Raw genomic sequence first — 21,108 nt, 5'->3', positions numbered from 1 at the left:
TCAGGCAATCCACTCACCTCAGCCTCCCAAAGCGCGGGACTACAGACTGAGCCACCAAGCCCGGCTTAGTGTTGGGATTATAGACGTGAGCCACTGTGCCCAGCCTCTGCGCACGTTTAATGTAGGCTAGGCTAAGTTATGATAGTCAGTAGGTTAGGTGTATGAAATGCATTTTTTAACTTACAAAACTTTCAAGTTGTGGTGGGTTCTTTGGAGTATAACCCCACTGTAATTAGAAGCACATCTGCATATTGTTAGCTAGAGACTGTCTGAGATCCTAGCTCCTACCACAAGGATTGACACAAAGCGTTCATTAAGGATGGATTAAAACGAATATGGTGCTCCTTCCTTTTAACCCCCAGAAAGGGATCCCTGAACCATCACCACATGTAGCAAAGATCCAAATTTTGAATAGCAGGACTGATGATAGAAAAATAGCTTGTAAAGGGTCTAGAGAATAAGCGTATCCCACTAATCTTATGCAGCCAATACCAGAGACTCATATTTGAAAAGTACTTGGTAGTGGCAAAGTGTTAAGGAAGGTGGGGAGGGAGCACATTCTCCCCATAGCTGGGTTTTTCCAATTGGGACAGCTGACACTTGGGAACAATCCATTCGGCAAGAAACAGCCCTTTGCTACAGTGATGCTTTGGTGCAGTGACCTGACACAATTCCTTGTGAGACTCATTTTGTTTCCTAGTAAACCAACCAACTCTAACAATAAAGAGCCCTTCAAAGAAACTCATCACACTTTCTAGAGGCTCACTGCTTACACTCATACAACTAGCCAGCTAGCTTGAAAGTGCCCAACATATTTTTCTGAAGCCCTAGGACCAGGCTAAGGCTGAGATCACTTACCATTCATTTCTAGACACAGCAAGAATCAGTTCTGCTCTGTAAGTCTGTCTTTATCTCAACCATCTTTACTAGTTAAATATTCAACAATCAATACAAGTTCTGCACAGGATACATTCTAGTTTTCTGGAAACAGGCTTTTCTTCCTTTTTGTACAATATCAAATGATGAATCTGAGTTGTGAATGCTACATGCTGATATTGTACGTGAAGAATTTCAGAAGATTCAAACTGCTCAATCCTTGTATTTGTTTTTTTGTTGCTTTAAAATCTCCCCTTGCTATCAACATTTCCAGACAGATTTTTGTGAAATCTATCAACACTTTCTTGATGATTTACTAGTTTCCATTTGAATTTTTATACTTTCACTGAGGCACGAGGTTCCTTTAAGATGGTGTAACAGCTGCAAGCTTGAGATTGTGCTTGTGATGCTGATATTTAAAATACTAACTGGTAATATTTTAAAACAGGTTGGAAGAGGCTCAATATGAAGCAAAATATGAAGGCCTTAAAGGCTCCTTCACCTTCTCCCCATCCAGCTGCTATGGTGGGGGTGGAGAGGATTATTACAGAGCACTGGAATTCTTTGGGTGGGGGGAAAGAGGTGGGGGTGGTCACATAAGGGTTATAAATATCGGCAGCCAAACTCTTGGTTGGCTGTGGAGAACAAGTGAGAGACTGTAGAATGTCCTTAAAGGCACAGAACAAGGAAGCTCCCTAAAGTATTTCCACAAAGGAAGTTCCTCTTCTATTTGTAAATGACTCATCAACCAAACACCTGCATCAACAACTGTCCCAAATTCCAGATGCCAGGGAAAGTGACTAGGAGGTTTTAAGCCAGACACAGATTAGCACCAGCAAAAATAAAGAATCCAGGGCCTGGCCTAAAGGAAAGCTTAGAGGTGGTTGTTGCCGCTATACACTGTCAAAATCAGATTATCAGATGGCCGCTTGCTACATAAATATTTAACTTAATCAACCAGTACCTATTCCAACTGAATTCTAAGTTTCCCATGTATAGGTGGAAATTTTCTTCTAGGGCTGTAGTTCTTAACTGAGGGTAATTCTGCCTTCAGAGGACATTTGACAATGTCTGGAGACATTTTTAGTTGTCAACTGGGAAGTTACTAGGTCAAAAATGCTGCTAAACATCCTAAAATGCATAGAACAGCTCCTCACAACAAAGAATTATCCAGTCCAAAATGTCAACAGTGCTAAAACTGAGAAATTCTTTATTTCCTTGAACTCTAGTACCTATTTGGAATAGCCTTGTTTAAGGAAGAAAAAACCAGCCGGGCTCGGTGGCTCAGCCTGTAATCCCAGGGCTTTGGGAGGCTGAGGTGAGTGGATTGCCTGAGCCCGCGGGTTCGAGACCCACCTGGACAACTTGGCAAGACCTCATCTCTACAATAAATCAAAAATTAGTCAGGTGTGGTAGCGCGCGCCTGTAGTTCCAACTACTTGGAATGCTGAGTCTGAAGGATCGCTAGAGCCCAGCAGGTCGAGGCTGTGGTGGCTGGGAGTGGCCACTGCACTCAATCCGAGTGACAGAGTGAGAGTCCAACAAAAAAAAAAAAAAAAGAAAATACCAAGACAGGCCAAGGGTCAGCACAAGTGAAGAGGAGGCTGGTACTGGGCACCTACTCATCTTATCTTGGCTGCTGTAAGGCTGGGGATACCTAAACCTCCAAGTGTAATTTCCCATCAAGGACAGGTAGATAATGCTGAGCTCATTTGCTTTATCCTCTAGTGACTCATTCTCAGGCAAGTGTACTAACTGGCAAAAAAAACATAGATGGGCTGATAGTCTTTGTACTCATTTAAAAGGAAGTAGTGAGTATCCCTATGCAAACTGGCAGTCTTTCAGTTCCAAGCTGGGCCTTGTTTTCCAAGGGTTTTCACATGTGCTCACAGGGATGCCTAACCTTGCTTTCTAATGAGGCAAAAACAAAAACAAATGGAGAAGTTTACAGGATTTTCTTATTGTGGTTTCATAGTAGGATATCTAGGTCTCCCAGACAGCAGCTGCAAATGTATTGAGTCTCTGGTCCTGGCTCTGCTTAACCTGAATTAGGAGTGAAAATAGTACTAAAGAAGCCTGCTGCCATACCTACACCCCACCAGCACAGCTTCAAAGACCAGAAAGGAAAAGACCAACTGGCTTGGATGCTTTTGAATGCACCATTAGGTGATGTGAACCACTGCGAGAAACCCACAGACCCTCAAGAGGTTCCACTTTCCCATTCTTCTTTTTTATCCCTGAGAGGTAGAATGCCAAGTCTGAAGCCTGGCCCGAATACACAGTAAATATAAATACATATGAAACACAAGTGAATGAGGGTGCCTCTAGGTCTTTTGATACTGCTCACCAGTATGATGCCCAAACTGCCATATACTTGCCAACGGAGAGGTCACATGGTTTTGGGGTGGGGATGGGAGCTGCAAAGGAGGAGCGGGCTTAAGACTCAGAATGCTCTCAATTCTTGACAAGTAAAACCCACATAGAGAATTTCCAAATGAGGAAAGCCTCTTGTTTTCACCAGACATAATAGATTTCTTTTTTTTCTACCTTTCCCAGGAAGGTCACCCTGGGGGATTTCTTTGGATCAAGTTGCATTGATATAAAGGCACTTCCTTTCTTGTATTCTCCTGTTAAATATTATAATTCCTTTTCCTCAATAATCAGAGACTCCTGTTCAGGAATATGGAATTTCCTGAAGAGATCTGCCAAAGTAGTTTCTTTCAGTTTTCTGAAAACAAGCTCAATACGCTCATTAGTGATTTCTGGAATTGCTTTTTCCTTTCTACTTCCAACAGAGAGCTGAACCCAGAAAAAGCCCTAACTCAGGAAGGTTGAGGTCTTTGCCTGGTTAGAGTGGAAAAGAACTTTCATTCCCTTGTGATAGGTCTTCACTGGCTGACCAGATTCTACCCATTATTCAGAAGCAACTGAAAGAAGGCCTTTCCTAGGAATAATGTCTTTTAGTTTTCCACATTCATTTAAGGAGGAAATTTTAAAAAATTTCCCACAGACTGACTGCAGCTCCATGGGTTTAACAGCACTATTGTATAGTTCCAAGTAAGACTGGGAGATCTCCACAGACCTGACTCATTTGTCTATTCTGACTATCCCCAGTGGTGTTAGCTAGGTCAAAGCAGAGTTTCTGTCTCACAGATTCATATCCTTTTATCTTACACAGATTCTGTGCTGACGGTATTATCCTAATTATTAAAAAAAAGAAAAGTGCTCAAAACTTAAAGCTAATGCTGTTTTAAAATACCTTCATCTCTGTTTTTTCCTTCTTAAAACTAATCTGAATCTGAAAGCAGAGTTGTTCTTTATGAATCTAGTCTGCTGCTGGTGTAAGAAAAGATTAATTTATGGCAGGACTACAACACATTAACCCAGGAACTTAACATTCCAGTCATGAAAATAACTCAGTCCTCAGAATGGGTCCTAAAAGGCTTTCCTTTTACACAGACTCCAGGAGACTGTGGAACCGGCACCATTTTTTTTCCCTCTCATTGTTTTTACTTCCCATGAACTCAGCCAGGAGTGTGCTTCTCCCCTCCTGACCAAAGACCTTTGCTGGGAGGAGGCAAAAATTCTTCCCAAAGCTTCTGATTTCCCTGTAAGGTAGACAGGTGGAAGAGGGCTTTTGATTTGCATCCCTACCATAAGGAAGGATAATAACCATTTTATAATAACTAACAAAGGGTCACATTCAGGGCACTCCACTCCCTCCCCGCTTTACTCAATCTTCTTCCAGGCTTGCCTTGTCAACACCAGTCCACTGCAGATAAGCACACTCTGCGGATGCCCAGCTGATCAGTGTCCAGTCCCTGCCATCACATCCATAGTATTTGAGGTGGAGGGCTTATTCTTAGAAATCAGTGAAACATGCCAGGTGCGGTGGCTCATGCTTGTAATCCCAGCACTTTGGGAGGCGGAGGTGAGAGGACTGTCTGAACCCACAGGTTCGAGACCAACCTGGGCTACATGGCGAGACCACAACTCTACAATAAATCAAAAAATTAGCTAGGCGTGGTGGTACATGCCTGTAGTCCCAGCTACTTGGAAAGCTGAGGTGGAAGGATCGCCTGAACCAGTAAGTTGAGGCTGCAGTGGCCATGAGTGTGTCACTGCACTCCAACCTAGGTGACAGAGTGTGACTCCAACTCAAAAAAAAAAAAGAAATCAGTGAAACAGGTAGTCTATAGCAAGCAACTGAGCAGCTACTGAACCCTGAACACTACTAGGAAATATACAAAAATACAAATGAACTAATGTCTAGTAATTTCTTGATATCTTCCAGCAGCATCAAAATCTAGAATGTCTCTAGAAATCAAGGATTAAATGACTTGTTCTCAAATCCAACAGTATTTTATTATTTTTTAAAAATAGAGATGAGGTCTTGCTATGTTGCCCAGGCTGGTCTCGAACTCCAGGACTCAAGTGATCCTCCTGTCTTGGCTTCCCAAAGTGCTGGGTTTACAGGTGTGAGCCACTGCATTCAGCCCCAACACTATTTATGCCTGCCTGTAGACTCACTCTTATATTCCAGCTAGTATTTAACTCAATTTTAACAGAATGGTTTACTTCCTTTTCTAACTGATTGAAGATTAGAAGGGAGACTGCTAAAGGCAGACCCAAAGACAGCAGTGAAAACTAACAGCAGTAAGAAATGATACCTAATATCAAGGTAGTAGGAGAAAATCCAGAAATTAACTCTACACATATATACACAGTCAATCCAACCAGTGTAACACCATAGAGGCCCTAAACAAGAACTTTAGTACAGAAATCAAACTGCACAGCAATTTAGGAACATTTAATACAAAGCAGTCCCAAATGTCTCTAACATCCTTGAGATTATCACCATAGTAGACAATAGTACAATTATTTAATAATGTTAACCTGCACTTATTAAGAAAAACTCATGTACATTACAGTATCTAGAAAATTAGGCAAACTAAGTTTAAAATAATTCATATATAAACCAGAATTTGGTTAGATAAAACTATTTTAGAGCCCAGGATAAGCTTCAGTTTTCTAATAAATTCATTTAGTTGGTTAGACATTTAATTCTAAACAACCTAGACTCAAGTAAACTAGATAACTGAATTATACATGTGGAAGAGAGTTTTTGAGAAGCTCACCAAAAGAGGAAAGAAAAATGTGCAAGCTGAAACAGGGAAGGCCACACTGCCACCAGAACAGGGAATTTCTAAGAGGAATAAACATCAGCTCATGGATGTGAGGTGTTTCTATTTATCCTTTTCTTATCTAGGTGCCTCAGAAAATTGCACTCTCTCCAAAAATGGTAAGAAGGCCTTCAGCCAATGTCCCACTTTAATGCTGAACATACCCCAAGATACACATTTCTGCACTTGGACCTTGTCTACAAAGTTGTTACCTTTCTAGGGACCGTGTGGCTGTCAATACCATCTCTCCATTCATGTTTTTAAGAAAAAGAATTCTGACAGGCAGGGGCTCTAAGAAAACAAATTTAGCCTGATGGCAGTTTTACTATGTAAATGGGAATAATTAACACTAGTGATAGAAATAAAAGTGTTGGAAGTATCCTTTCCAAATCTATATACAGTGACAGAGTGAGGCACTTTTAAGTATTTACTTTTTATTTGTCTATTTATTAAGACAGGGTCTCACTCTGTCACCTAGAATGGAGTGCAGTGGAGCAGTCCTGGCTCACTGCACGCTTCAACCTCCTGGACTTAAGTAATTCTCTCATCTCAGCCTCCCCAGTAGCTGGGATTATAGGGGCACACTACCATGCTCGGGTATTTTTTTCTCTATTTTTTTGTAGAGATGAAGTCTTGCTATGTTGCTGAGGCTGGTCTCAAACTCTTGGGCTCAAGCAATTCTCCCGTCTCGGCCTCCCAAGTGTTGGAATTACAGGCATGAGCCACTGCCTGGCCACTTTTAGTATTTATAACAAAGGAAACTCTAGGAGAAAAAGCCTCACACAGTAAGAACCAACAAACAAACCCTTGACCCAGAAAATCCACACTTTTGGGTCATCTAATCATCCTCTGTTGGCTTAATTTATACTTATAAAATCTCAGGACAGAAAATTTTGACTCAGGCAAAGAATGAAAGTATTTTTGCAATTAAGGCAGTACTTCTGAAACTCTCCTACAGGCAAAGAACTTGTAGTCTTGTGGAGTCTAAGGTCTATGCTTAAGCTACTTGCTATATAAGTGGGAGATTTCTTTGAAATGTTGTTTTACCTTAATAATTAATGAGAATTTTATGTTTTATTCCATAATATATCAAATATACATCAACAACTTCCCCCTAAAATCTGTGTGAAATCAACACTTCAGGAAGATGAGCCTATGTTTATCTTATGACTTCTTATACCTCAGTTTGAAAAACAGGGACTTGAAGACATTTACTGCTGTTACAAAATCAGGCAATTTGAAATCTCAAGAAATTCCAAGAAGATATGACTTGGACATTTCTTTCTTTCTTCTTTTTTTTTTTTTTTTTGAGTTGGAGTCTCACTCTGTTGCCCAGACTGGAGTGCAGTGGCACGCTCCCAGCCATTGCAGCCTCGCCCTGCTGGGCTCCGGCGATCCTTCCACCTCAGCCTTCCAAGGAGCTGGAACTACAGACACGTGCTACCACACCCGGCCAATTTTTTGATTTATTGTAGAGATGAGGTCTCACCAAGTTGCCCAGACGGGTCTTGAACCTGCGGGCTCAGGCAATCCACTCATCTCAGCCTCCCAAGGCACGGGATTACAGGCTGAGCCACCGAGCCCGGCTGGACATTTCTTTCTATATCCTTAATTGGTTATTAAATCTGAAATAAACTAAATAGAAAAATGCTCAAACCAGTTTTTCAAAAGTCCAAAGGATCGCATAAGTCACTATACAGCATGCTTTGATTATGATCGAAGTGAGAATAATGAAACCAGGGATAGAAGTTAAAATGTATACTCAATCAGTTTCTAAGGTACAAGAAAAGATATAAGATAGAAAAAGATGAAAAAATAAGGGCAAGACTTACTTTGAAATCTGCCAATTGTTGGTTGATGACCTCCACTTCGGTCCCCACAACCCACTGGAGGGCTTCTGCCTCTTCTGCCGCTGAAGTTGTGTCATTGAGAACTTTCAATTTCCTGTAGAAGTCTTCTACACGGCCCAGTGTCAGCTCCAGCTGTTCCTGACGAGCTTTCCCCCTCTCTGTCAGTTTGCCACACTGTTTGTTCAGGGCTTCTAGCTCCCTCTTGAGACCCAACAAGTCCAGAGTACCCTCTTCTTCCAGCATTTGTCGGCACTCTGCTTCAGAGGCCTCTATGTCTAACTTGAGTACTTGAATTTTGTTAAGGAACAGCCGCACATCCTCGATTTGGGACTGAAGACTATCAGTGTCTCTGCCGATAGCACCCATGCCATCTAGCTCATCATCCAGGTCTGCCAATTGAGAAAACATCTCTCGGACTCGGCAGTGGAACTGGCCAATACCTTCCAGTTTGTTTTCCATCATCATACAACCACTGTTAACTTGTTGCTTCACTTCTAGGAACTCTTGCTGGGCGACCTCAGCTTGATGGAGAAGCTGAGAAGCATCAGATCCATCTGGGGCATCTTCTACCAGACCCTGAGTGAAGTTTCTTAGATAGTCTACCTGAGGCTCCAAGGCCTGCAGCACTTCCTGTTGAGTTCTTAGCTTCTCCAGGTTCTTGTTGCTACAGGCTTGAGAGCCGAGAGCATCAAAGATCTCAAGTTGGTGTTTGGCTCCTTCAACCTTCTTTTCAATATTCTTAAAGTTTTCCTGGAACTCCTTGAGCCTCTGAGTCATTTCTTCAAGCGACCCTGTTTTGCCTTGCAGCTCTTCTGTGATGGCATCCATGTTCTGGTTGATCCCAGCCTTCTCATCCCGGATCTCATCCTCATCCGTTTCTGAAGAATTGATTAGAATGTCAGCAGCACTATTTAGTATTTCCAGTAGGGAGCGGCGCTTTTCCACCTCACTCAGCACAGCCTTTGATCTCAGGAGACTGGCTTCCAGCTGTACTGGATCCAGAGTGACCCGCAACTCAGACATCTTGGCCTTACAATCTTCTATCCATGGCACAAGGTCTTCCACATGCCACCGGTATTTCTGAGCTTTCTGCATACAGTCCTTAAGCCTGGATTGTCTGTCTGCAGTTTTTTTACTAAGCTCTTCCCAATGGCTTTTGAGCTCAACCAATTGGTTCTGTAAAGTTCTTTTCTCTTCTCCAGGAGGTACAGAAAGAAGAAGGGATTCCCCTTCAGCCACAATCACCTCATAGGAACCACTGTGTTGATTAAGGCTTTTCTGAAACTCTTCATTCTCCTGTAGCTGAGACTGCAGCCGTTCCAGTTTTGCAGAAATTGGGCAGTTTTTTGCTTGCTGGTTTTGTTTGTCATCCAACCAGGTCCTCAGCTCATCAAACATTTGCTGAAACTGCTGGGTGCTGGCAAGAGCAGCCTGAAGTCTATTCATGCGATCAGCTGAGATGAAAAAATGAAATGGAAATCAATCAAGTCTGAACATGGCATTTAAAATGTTTTCTGAGAGTATATGATCCAATCTTAGAGGAAAAAAATTAATGTTAATTGAGGGCCTACCATAACAGAGGCACATAACTAGGCTCCTTCACATACTAGATCTTTTACTCCTCATATCAACCTTATAAGGTGATCTGAGTAACAGAAGTAAACTTTTACTTCCATGCCTATAAAAAGTGAAAGTCATAAATGTTTCCAGAAAAAGCAGCAATGAATTAATGACAAAATTTTTCTTGTACAGGGTCATCATAAGAAGTCTAGAACATGCTATAACTCTGTATGTGTGTGTAAGCATGATCTAAAGAAAATAAGTGGGTATCAGTGAAAATATGTGTAACTCTACCTATTAGTACATTCATGGGGATGAATTGCTACCTGCTGGCTAAATTTATATTATAGCATTTACCTCTAGGACTGTGCTACATATGAAGTTTCACATATTGTTAGCACTGAATGTGAAATAATCATAGCAGTTCTCACTGAAGCCGGAAGAAATGATACGTTAACAGCTATTCTGAGTCTAAAAACTACTAAAGGGTCATTCTAGATTCCTGAGACTACTCCTAACTCACTCTCTTCTTTCTGCTTGCCACTAATAAGGGTCTAAGTGTGATCTACACCCCAACTCACCTGCAAGGTCTTCTAAACCCTGAAGAGGTAGAGCAACTGTCTCCAAACGTTTCTTCAGCTCATCCTTGAGGTACTGCTCACCAATGAGTACTGAGAGGTCATCACACAGTGTCTGAGCCTCCTTAACATCATTGTCTAATTGTGCCAAGTCAGACCGGATCTCACTAGTCTCCTCCAACTGCTGCTTTACAGCCTCAGGTTGGGTGCTGATGGCTGACTGGCCACTCAGTCGCTGTCCAACTGCCTTCACCTTCTCTGATAAGTCCTGTAGCAGTTCCTGGTACTGGGTGCTTTTGACAATAGCTTGGTCAATTTGGCTAGAACGGGAATTGAGTTTGTCAGTCAGCTCGACCCACTTCTGATTGATGCTCTGGAGTTCTTTCTGTACTTGGCTGGTGGATGGAGAGACATCTTTGGGACCTGTTAGGATGCCCTGAGCTGCCTCATTCAATTGCTCATGCTGTTGCCTGCGTGCTTCAAATTCCTTCAGCATAAACTGAAACAGAAATGACACCAAGATGTTTAGATAGGAAAAAAAAAACAGATCTAAAAGAAAGTCAAAACAAAAATTGATTTTGGGTTGTGCCAAATAGTGCCAACTCCTTTCAAGATAAACCAGAGGCTGGGCGCGGTGGCTCATGCCTATAATCTCAGCACTTTGGGAGGCTGAGCTTGAGCCCATGGGTTCGAGACCACTCTGGACAAGTTGGTGAGACCTCATCTCTACAATAAATAAAAAAATTAGCCAGGTGTGGTGGTGCATGCCTGTAGTTCCAGATATTTGGAGGGCTGAGGCGGAAGGATCACCTGAGCTCAGCAGGTTGAGGCTGTGGTGGCCGTGACTGTACCATTGCAATCCAGCCTGGGCGACAGAGTGAGGTTGCAACTCAAAAAAAACCCCCAGAAAACTCTAAGGATAGGCTACTAGGCTGAGGCAGTATCATATAACAATTGCTTCATTAAAACTTATTTTGAAAGGATCTGATTGGGTCTATTTCTTTTTTCTTCTTCTTTATTTCAATAGCTGTAGGTATCACAAATAGTTTTTAGTTACATGGATGCAGAGTGGTGAAGAAGTCTGGGCTTTAAGAATACCCACCACTCCTACCTGTGCACATTGTACCCGACAGGTGACTTTTTATCCCTTCGTTTCTCCCCTCCCTCTCCCTTCTGAGTCTCCAATGTCCATTACACCATTCTCTATGCCTTTGCAGATCCTTAGCTTAGCTCCCACTTATAAGTGAGAACATGGGGCGTTTGGTTTTTTGCTCCTGTGCTAATTCACTTTGGATGATGTTCTCGAATTCCATTCAAGTCTATTTTATTTCTTTTCCTTATTTGTCCTATTCTGTTTCAAAATCAGTTACTAAGGTAGGCCTAGACTGGGAAGCGAAAGTTTGTTCTCAGTGTTAGCATTCTTCAGCTTGCTGTCCAATATGCAGGCCTCTGAATTGAGAATTTAGAACTCTCATATCAACAGATATCCATAGAAAAACACAAGCTCTTTGGGATCCTCAGAATTTTTAAGATTATAAAACGGGTTTGAGATCAAAAAGCTTGAAAACCAGGGATTGGAAAATATTTATAAGTAGAACAAAATAGTACTCAATAGTTATTTGGACATGGGGGCTGAAAGAAAAGATTCCTTTAAAAGTTCATAGGCCTGAACTTATAGAACTTGGTGGAAGATGAGAAGACATGGAACAGGTTTGTGTGAAGAAGTAGAACAATGAAAAGTCTCTAGGCAGGATTTCATTGGAAATGGCATATTTTGACTAACCTAAATTTCTACTATGTTAGGCACTTAAATCCATTTTTTTTGAGGATTGATCAGCAAAAAAATCCTTAAGTAAAGTTAGCAGACATAAGATATATTAAGTAATGTAGATCACTACCACTAGGGATAAAATATATAATTCTACAATTTAGTCAGAAAAAGTTCACCACTCTCACATCTACTTATCTTATTGCCTCTGTTAATGATAATAATAATAGTTATTGACTATATACTATTTGACAGACACCATGATAAACACCTTACAAACATCTCATTTAAACTAGGAAACTGGGACTCAGAGAGGTTAATGACTTATCCAGGTTCATATGAAATCTACTTACAAGGAACAACACTCAAACTAGTTTCATTTGACTCCAATTTCTTTGCTCTAAAGCATTAAGCTTTATTGCTCACCTGGACCTGTTGCTTTTGTGCACTCAACATGTTGGGGTCAATAGACAGGGGTCCCAGCACGCCCATCATCAGTTCTTTCTCCATCAGCCAGGGCCGGAGCTGGGATTCTGCAGCCTGGAAATAGGCCAGATGGCTTGCAGATTCCTCTAGCTGCCTTTGACGAGTCATAGTGACCTCAGTGGCCCTCTCCCATCGGGAATCTGTAGAGAGGAAATGAGAGAATGTATTCCTATACTCACATAAACAACTGGCCTAGTCCTTAAATTATTTTCCTAATATACTACAGGAAATGACCCCAGAAGCATTTTTTAAAATTAAAAATAGCCTTAAAAAAAGTTAGAGGCAGGGTCTCACTCTGCCAACAGGCTAGAGTGCAGTGGCATGGCTCACTGTGACCTCAAATTCCTGGGTTCAAGGTATCCTACCTCAGGCTCTCCAGCAGCTAGGACTACAGATATGTACCACCATGCCCAGTTAATATTTTATTTTTTGGAGAGATGGGATCTCGCTATGCAGCCCAAGACCAGACTGGTACTGAACTGTTGCTGCAAGCGATCCTCTGGCCTCAGCCTCCCAAAGTACTGGGATTACAGGTTGAGCCACTATGCCTGGCCTACAAATAACATTAAAAAAAATTTTAACTAAAGTAACACAAACAGTTCTGTATCTTAATTGTGGCAGTGGTTACTGAAACTACATGAGATAAAACTGCACAGAACTGCACACACACACACATACACACACGAGTGCATGCAAAATATACCATATATGTTTACTATATTATGAACATTTTCATGCCAATAAGCTTTTTTCATGCTAGTAAATATTTATCTACATTGTTTATAGTTAAATATTATGATCACAATGTATCTAATCCCTTTATTAAGGCTGAGGCTGTGGTGGTGGGAGTGTGTCTACTGCCCTCCAGCCTAGGTGACAGAGTGAGACTCCTACTCAAAAAAAAAAAAAAAAAAAATTAAATGATTTCCTATTTTTATCATTAATGCTCTCTTTATTTCTTGATCACAGTAGATTATTAGTTTAATTGCCCGAGAAAGCTAAATTTGTGACTCTTTGAGTAGAATCTCTGAATTTTTCCCCTATTCAGGCTCATTCTCTGGCCCTATCACTTATTTATGAAAATTAACTAAAAATACTTCCTGCTTTATAGGATTTGCTGAAATTCTCTATTTGCTTTGAAGATAAGCAACCAAGCAAATTTGCAACACTCCTATGAAAACTTACTGAGCTCTTCTTGCATTTTTTTCCAATTTTCTGCTTCTTGTGAATTGGGATATGTTACCAGTAATCCAGCTAGGGCCTCCTTTACTTTTTGGACTTTTGGAGAATTCTGCTCCAATTCAGCCAGGAAAGCCTAGGAAAAAGAATATTATGCAAGTATAAGATTTTGAACAGAAAACAAAAGTGGTAGAAACTACTGGAAAACTGAGCAGCAATTATTGGTTCTACGCTGGTTCCATTCATGACTTGTTTTATGATTTTAAGATACTTAACCTTTCTGCTTCAATTTTTACTTTAACATGAAAATCTAGGTGGCAGGATCTGAGTTTCTTTAAGGAACAACACATGAATAGAATCCAACAATAAGGAATTATTAATCCCTATAAGCTAAAAATGCCAAGGTATGTGAAATTTTCATAGTTGAGGAAGAAGACACACTATGCTCAATGGGAATATTAAAAATATTGGTGAAAATTTCTTACAAAATTTTCTGCGGTCTTGTATCTTCTGACATTTTTCCCACATGTCAAACTTAAGAATGAATTGTAATCAGTTATTTGGTTCCCTCCAAGAGCTGGAAAAGGTGCTTTGATGAGAATGGTTTGGCTTGCTTACAGCATCACATAGAAAATAAGATGCCACTCTCAATGAGCTGATGCTTCTGCGGAGGGCTTATTCTTTTTCTGCAAACATATCTGGTTTTGGCTCTGAATATGATTTATAACAATTTCTAACTTCATAGGTAAGAAAACTCTCTAGGAAAGTTAAAAGGTACATTGACCATTCTAAAGGCAAACAAACATCACAGCCTGGATATTTGCCCATATCTCACTCTCAGGTCCCTGGGCTCAGGCAGGAACACTGGCAGCCTCTTCCTCTTATCTTTGGGATGCAGCTAATTTAAACACAATACCTTGTTAGATTCAGCTTGGGCTTTCACTGTCTCTCTCTTGGTTGGAGATGATGAGGCATCCATGGACTTAAGGACTTCCTCTTTTGATTCCAGCCACTGCAGCACTGAGCTTGCCTCCTTTTGAACTTCCTCCATTCTGCTGAGGATGCCCTGAAGGCTTTCTTGGCGTTCCCGAAGTACTCCCCCCAGTTTCTCATACTTCAAGTTAACATCTGACATGTCACATTGGATCTCCGTCAGATCTAGTATCATAGAAACAGAAATCAGACTAGGAGTAGCTCTCCCAAGCATTTCCCTTGGTTCCTTACTCCTAAATTACTTGTCAGAATTAAGCCTCTCTCCTACTCCTTCTAGTGAACTAGAGATTAGTTTCCTGTTAAATCACACAAAATTTCCTGTTTATATACACAAAGCAAAAGAGCATTCATTAATCAGCTTTCTGGTTTTGCCCTTATATATACTCAGATGCATACCTTAAAATGCTAAATAAATACGGGAACAACAAAAGTGAGGTGAGCAAAATAAGAATTTAACCTTAGTGTCCTACTGGGATTAGAGGACTTGAAGCATTCTTCTGCTCCCTCTTCTTTAAACTATAGAAGTCACCCAGCAAGGAGGTTGGGGCTAGATTAGGTTACCTCTGGCATAGCTTCTTTATAATCCAAAGATCAACATATATTTTCTTATAAGAACTTTCCTTATTGGCTTTATCTAGTGATTCAGTTTATTTTCTCAATACCTTTAATTTCAGGGACTGCTGACCTATTTAGCTCATAGGCAGCAAACTACAGATTCTTCTTCCCAGATTTTAACCCCACACCCATCCTGGCAGCAGTTCTTCCACATGTATTGAAGCACACACAGAGGCAAACATGAACACTGTTCTGACACACCCAACAAAGAGACACTGTTGAAATGTCATTCTCACCTTTGCAGGTGTGGTATCCGTTTACACTGCCTACAGAGCTTCCTACAGAGGGCAGTATGGGACCTGAGCAGAAGGACAGGGAGACAAACAGGGCAAGACCAACGTGTTAGGAATACATATAGGCACTGAATTTGTTCTTTGGCACTCACTTTAAGCTTGGGTATCAGGAAGTTAACACAGCACAAGACAACATACTCATGGAAAGAGACAAACTATTTTAGCTGCCAGGCAACAAAAGCGTCACTCAAGATGTTTCAACTCCTAAGCAGGAATGACTCTTAATACTTTCTAGACGAAATTCAAATTCCCATCTTATTAAATCTCTAACTGGAATTCTATGAACCCTGCCCTAATTTTTGTGAAGCAAAAATACTGGTAAAGTGATTAAGTCTTTAGAGTGGTAGCTGCCACATGTTAAAAATGAAGATTTATAATAAAGCCAAAAAGTTTCATCTTTTTTATTAATGTCTTTCAGTATAATAAAAATGAACAATACGTACCATAAGGACATGAAAAGAAGTTTTCTTTTAATAAAGAGATTAAAATGAGCCCTTCTTATACTGTTTCTAAAGGATGATTCTATATCTTTTTATGACCTCTTCCTGTTCATTTTTCCCCAAGGAAAAACAGAAATTCTAAGTGTCAATAAATCTCGCTCATAAACATTCCCATAAATTCTACTTTGGGTCTTTGGTTCTGTTTCTAATCACAATTTCACATATATTCTCTTCAAGTTGATTCTTTATATTTCAGGGGAAATTTCCCAAGTTAGGTAAAAATCAGGTCATGTAATTATAAAAATTATATAGCAATCTGAAAAAATTCATGATATAATGATACTTTAAAAGGAAGAATAAAATTCTCATGTGCACTGACTTTTAAAAAGTCACATATCCAAGATCAAAGTGTCAAAAATTAAAAGGAAATAAAAGTCACGTGCAAGGTTAGATTAAAAAATAGTTGTGTAGCTGGGCTTGGTGGCTCAGTCTATAATCCAGCACCTTGGGAGGCTGAGGTGAGTGGATTGCCTGAGCTCGCGGGTTCGAGAGCTGCCTGGGCAACTTGGCGAGACCTCATCTCTACAATAAATCAAAAAATTAGCTGGGCATGGTAGCGTGCGCCTGTAGTTCCAGCTACTTGGAAGGCTGAGGTGGAAGGATCGCCGGAGCCCAGCAGGTCGAGGCTACGGTGGCCAGGAGCATGCCACTGCACTCCAGTCTGGGTGACAGAGTAAGACTCCAACTCAAAAAAAAAAAATACAGTAGCATTTACATTTAAAGGTTTTATAGTCACCACCCTAACACAACTATTTCTTTTTTTTTTTTTTTTGAGTTGAAGTCTCACTCTGTCGCCCAGACTGGAGTGCAGTGGCCGCTCCCGGCCACCGAAGCCTCGACCTACTGGGCTCTGGAAGGATCCGCCTCAGCCTTCCAAGTAGCTGGAACTACAGGCGTGCACTACCACGCCCGGCTAATTTTTTGATTTATTGTAGAGATGAGGTCTCACCAAGTTGCTCAGGCAGGTCTCGAACCTGCGGGCTCAGGCAATCCACTCACCTCAGCCTCCCAAGGCGTGGGATTACAGGCTGAGCCACCGAGCCTGGCTTGCTATTGTATTTTCAATTAAAAAATGATTCAAATAGAAAAAACACATTCCATTACAGTGTGGTGATGGAAAAGAAGAACCTAGACTAATAATGAGAGGAAGGTCCTAACCAATTGTTACCAACTCTGTAAGGGAGCCATAACCTATGGTCAGTTTTTTTTCTCCAGGATTTGAAGATAAAACTACCTATCCTGTCAACACTCATGGGGTTAATAGAGAGAGATCATGAGACAATGTATGTGAAAGCACTTTATGAAACAAACAAAGCTACACAAATATAAGGAACTGGAATATTCATGATTTTTCAGAGCTGGAGGAGAACTCTCTGAGAGCATTCAGAATAGAGACTTTCATAGTACACTAAGGAGGTGCTTTAGGGTTTCTATTAAAGTTTGTTTTAAATTTAATATTCAAGCTGGTTGTGGTGGTACATGCCTATAATCCCAGGACTTTGGGAAGCGGAATCAAGAGGATTGCCTGAGCCCAGGTGTTCAAGACCAGCCTGGGCAACCTGATGAGACCTCATCCCAACAATAAATAAAAAAATTAGCTGGACATGGTGGTGAGCACCTGTTGTTTCAGCTACTTGGAAGGTTGAGGTGGAAGGATCGCCTGAGCCCAAAAGGTTGAGGCTGCGGTGGCCATGAGCTTGCCACTGCTCTCCAACCTGGGTGAGAGTGAGATTTTTACTATAAATAAATAAATAAATTTAATATTCAGACAAATTTCTAATTACTTGGAAATGACAATAAACATTCATGCTAAATTATGTTGAATGCTATCTCTTAACCCATTAGATACAATCACTTTATTCTGCTGTTTTTTGGGGGAGAAAAAAGTAGCTCCTGCTACCTCTAAGCATATATTTAAATTTATTTTTGAGTGTCAATGATTAGAAAGGTGGTAGTTCTTTACCAGTATTTTATAATAGTCAAACCTGTCTATGTCCACTCATGTATACTACACAAAGAAAAGCATCTAGAGCACAGGTGTAGTACACTAAATAATACGACATAAAGGGGTGAGGTATGCAGAAAAAGTTCTCATCAGGGCAGAATAGTGTAATAATAGAATTCATAACATTTAAAGTCATGATGATATCAGCTTATCGACAGCTTTTGTCCTCAATACTGGTTTTAGGTATTCTCTTTGTTTAAAAGCCCTCATTAAGCAGGGCTGCTTTTTGGGGCTTTAATCCCCTGTAATCCCGCGCTTTGGGAGGCTGAGGTGAGTGGACTGCCTGAGCCCGCGGGTTCGAGACCCGCCTGGGCAGGCGAGACCTCATTGCTACAATAAATCAAAAATTAGCCGGGTGTGGTAGCGTGCGCCTGTAGTTCCAGCTACTTGGAAGGCTGAGGCGGAAGGATCGCCGGAGCCCAGCAGGTCAAGGCTGGGGTGGCCATGAGTGTGCCAAGAGAATTCAACTCAAAAAAACAAAAACAAAAAAATACTCTTAGTAGTTTAACTTTGAAATAAAAAGTTTTTATATCACTCTCAAGTTTCTAGTTCAGAGTATTCTAGGACTGTAAAGTAAACTTCAAAAACGTGTGTCATCATTTGCAATTGCTTACATGCATGACCCATATTTTCTGAAGACAATGAAACCAAACGAAATTTAGAAATAAATCAGATAGTAAAGTAATCATCCAGTAATCTTCCTTTTCAAACTTTTATACTCATTAAGATAATCTAAATAGTCTCATGGATAGATTTCATAATAGATAAATGCTATAAGGGAAATTTATGCCAAGAAAATATTTTTATTTGTTTTATGAAGTAAGGTTCTATATGAGTTTTTTTTGAAAGATTCTAGAGCTTTAAAAAGTTTGAAAAATGACTGATCTAGTTCAGTAGTCAGTAAATTATAGTCCACCAGCCAAATCTGACCATTTGTTTCTGTACAAAAAGTTTTATTGGAACAAAGTCACAAACACTCATTTCTATATTATCTATGGCTTCTTTTTGCACCATTATGGCAGAGATGAGTAGTTGTAACAGAGACCATATGGCCTGCAAGCCTAAGAGATTTACTATCTTTCCCTTTATAGAAAAGGTTTGCCAATTCCTGATCTAGACACACACTATGAAGTCATTGAACTTAAAGGTTTATGTATTAGGGTATAAGAACCACTGATTCCCTGAAATGTTGTCACTTAAGAATAGGTCCAAAAAAACTTTAAACTTTAGAATACTACATAAAAGGTCAGGCGTGGTAGTTCATGCCTGTAATCCTACCACTTTGGGAGGCTGAGGTGAGAGACTGTTTGAGGCCAGGAGTTTAAGATCAGCTTTGGGAACATAGTGAGATACTGTCTCTACGGAAAAAAAAAAATTAAAAATTATACAGGCACGGTGGTGCACATCTGTAGTCCCAGCTACTCAGGAGGCCAAGGCAGGAGGCTCACTTGAGCCCAGGAGTTGGAGACTACAATGAGCTATGATTGTGCCACTGCACTCCAGCCTTGGTAACAGAGCGATACTCTGACTCTAAAAAAATAAAAGATTAGAATACTAAAAAGGGTATACATTTTCAGAAAGAAAAAATTAAGTTTTTCCATTACTATTTAAATGACTATAGGAGTGCACTATCATACTCTGATAATAAAAACTATGAGATCCTAATTAACAATCAGCAAGTTACTGTGAATTCATTTTGCATTTTGCTTGAAAGATTTAATTTACAGTCAGAGATTACTCATACGTCTGGGCACAATTATTGTATCTCCTTTAAAGAAGCATGCCAGGCTCTGGTGTACCATCACTGACTCACAGATACCTAGGATATCTTCCTGGATATCACACTCATATCCATTCATTCCTGCTCAAGCTTAGAGATGATACATACCCAACCCATTCACATGTTTAAGACAGAAATTCTTAGTGAGACCTCGCCTCTACAATAAATAAAAAACTAAGCCAGGCATGTAGTTCCAGCTACTTGGAAGGCTGAGGTAGAAGGGTGCCCTCGAGCCCAGCTGGTCGAGGCTGTGGTGGCCGTGAGTGTGCCACTGCACTCCAGCCTGGGCAACAGAGTGAGATTCCACCCCCCCCCCAACAAAGACAGAAGTGCCTCAATATGAATATCCTATTTTAATTCTTCTATGTCCACTTGATAGTACTAAGTGGGCCAACTAGTTCATTTACTTTTCCTACCACAAAAAGGAAATTTCCAAAATGGAGCAATGTTATATAGATTAGGGTAAGGGGAATGACTGCTTTGTGGACCCCTTTCGTTTTTATAACCAACCTCGGTTTCAACTTTAATTAAATAAAGGAGCATTTCCAAAGGCCAAAAGCAAAGAATGATGTTTATTCATTATATTTTGAAAAGCCTGTACTCACCTGTCTTGGCTTGGTAATCAGGTGCTGTGATCTCCATGATGAGATTTTCTAAAGAAGTGCCCCTGCAATTGATTTCTTCCACTAGAGTTCCCTTACTTGCCCAGTCACGTAGGAGATCCTATTTAAAGAACAAAATGGCTAAATGTAACATCTAGGTCCTTCTCCTCATAAGTAGGGACACCTGTTCTACAAGCACCCTTAAAGTTTTGACAAGCAGTAAGAGACCATCTTCATATATTCAGTCATTTCAAGATCCTGGTTTAACCAGTCAGGATGAGGGAGAATGACAGCCTGGAATTTTCAGGACTTTCTGATATTTGTTCATTCATCAAACATTTACTGAGCATATACTATAGGCCAGGTACCATGCCAAACACTGGGAATATAAAATAGGATTATGAAACAGTTCCTAAAACCAAGAGTTCAAATTATCAATTGCATCAAACATGAAAAATGCTATTACAGAATTATTGATATTCTACAAACTCTGAGAGCACAAGGGAAAACATATTTAATTCTGCCTAGAGAAAGGAAAGCTTTGAGTTGAGGTGAGAGTTTGCCAGGTGGACAAAAGGGAGTGCCATGAGTTTAAAGAATAAAGAGGAAAGGTCACAGGAGGGCTGCATTTTGCATTTATTAAGGGAACTTTATGTTGGGTTTAAAATCAAAGCTCCAGCCGGGCTCGGTGGCTCAGCCTGTAATCCCGGGCCTTGGGAGGCTGAGGTGAGTGGATTGCCTGAGCCCGCAGGCTGAGGTTTGAGACCCGCCTGGCCAACTTGGTGAGACCTCATCTCTACAATAAATCAAAAAATTAGCCGGGTGTGGTAGTGTGCGCCT

General features: G+C 40.6%; 1 protein-coding gene across 1 annotated transcript in view; it reads right to left on the bottom strand.

The window, feature by feature from the left end:
- The window catches only part of LOC103252075 (microtubule-actin cross-linking factor 1), a 237,477-nt gene that overhangs the window by 87,062 nt on the left and 129,307 nt on the right, over nt 1–21,108 (bottom strand). The window contains exons 46-52 of the mRNA XM_021708921.1: nt 20,272–20,389; nt 15,325–15,387; nt 14,397–14,638; nt 13,487–13,616; nt 12,242–12,441; nt 10,051–10,546; nt 7,892–9,363 (exon numbers count right to left, since the gene is read on the bottom strand). Coding sequence (XP_021564596.1) covers nt 7,892–9,363; nt 10,051–10,546; nt 12,242–12,441; nt 13,487–13,616; nt 14,397–14,638; nt 15,325–15,387; nt 20,272–20,389 — 2,721 coding nt within the window. The remainder of the gene's footprint in view (nt 1–7,891; nt 9,364–10,050; nt 10,547–12,241; nt 12,442–13,486; nt 13,617–14,396; nt 14,639–15,324; nt 15,388–20,271; nt 20,390–21,108) is intronic.

Source organism: Carlito syrichta, unplaced genomic scaffold (genome assembly GCF_000164805.1).
Source record: "Carlito syrichta isolate Samal-C Ts95f unplaced genomic scaffold, Tarsius_syrichta-2.0.1 Scaffold153578, whole genome shotgun sequence".
Taxonomy (NCBI): domain Eukaryota; kingdom Metazoa; phylum Chordata; class Mammalia; order Primates; family Tarsiidae; genus Carlito; species Carlito syrichta.
The sequence above is the reverse complement of the archived record's forward strand: the minus strand, read 5'-3'. Positions and strand labels throughout refer to the sequence as shown.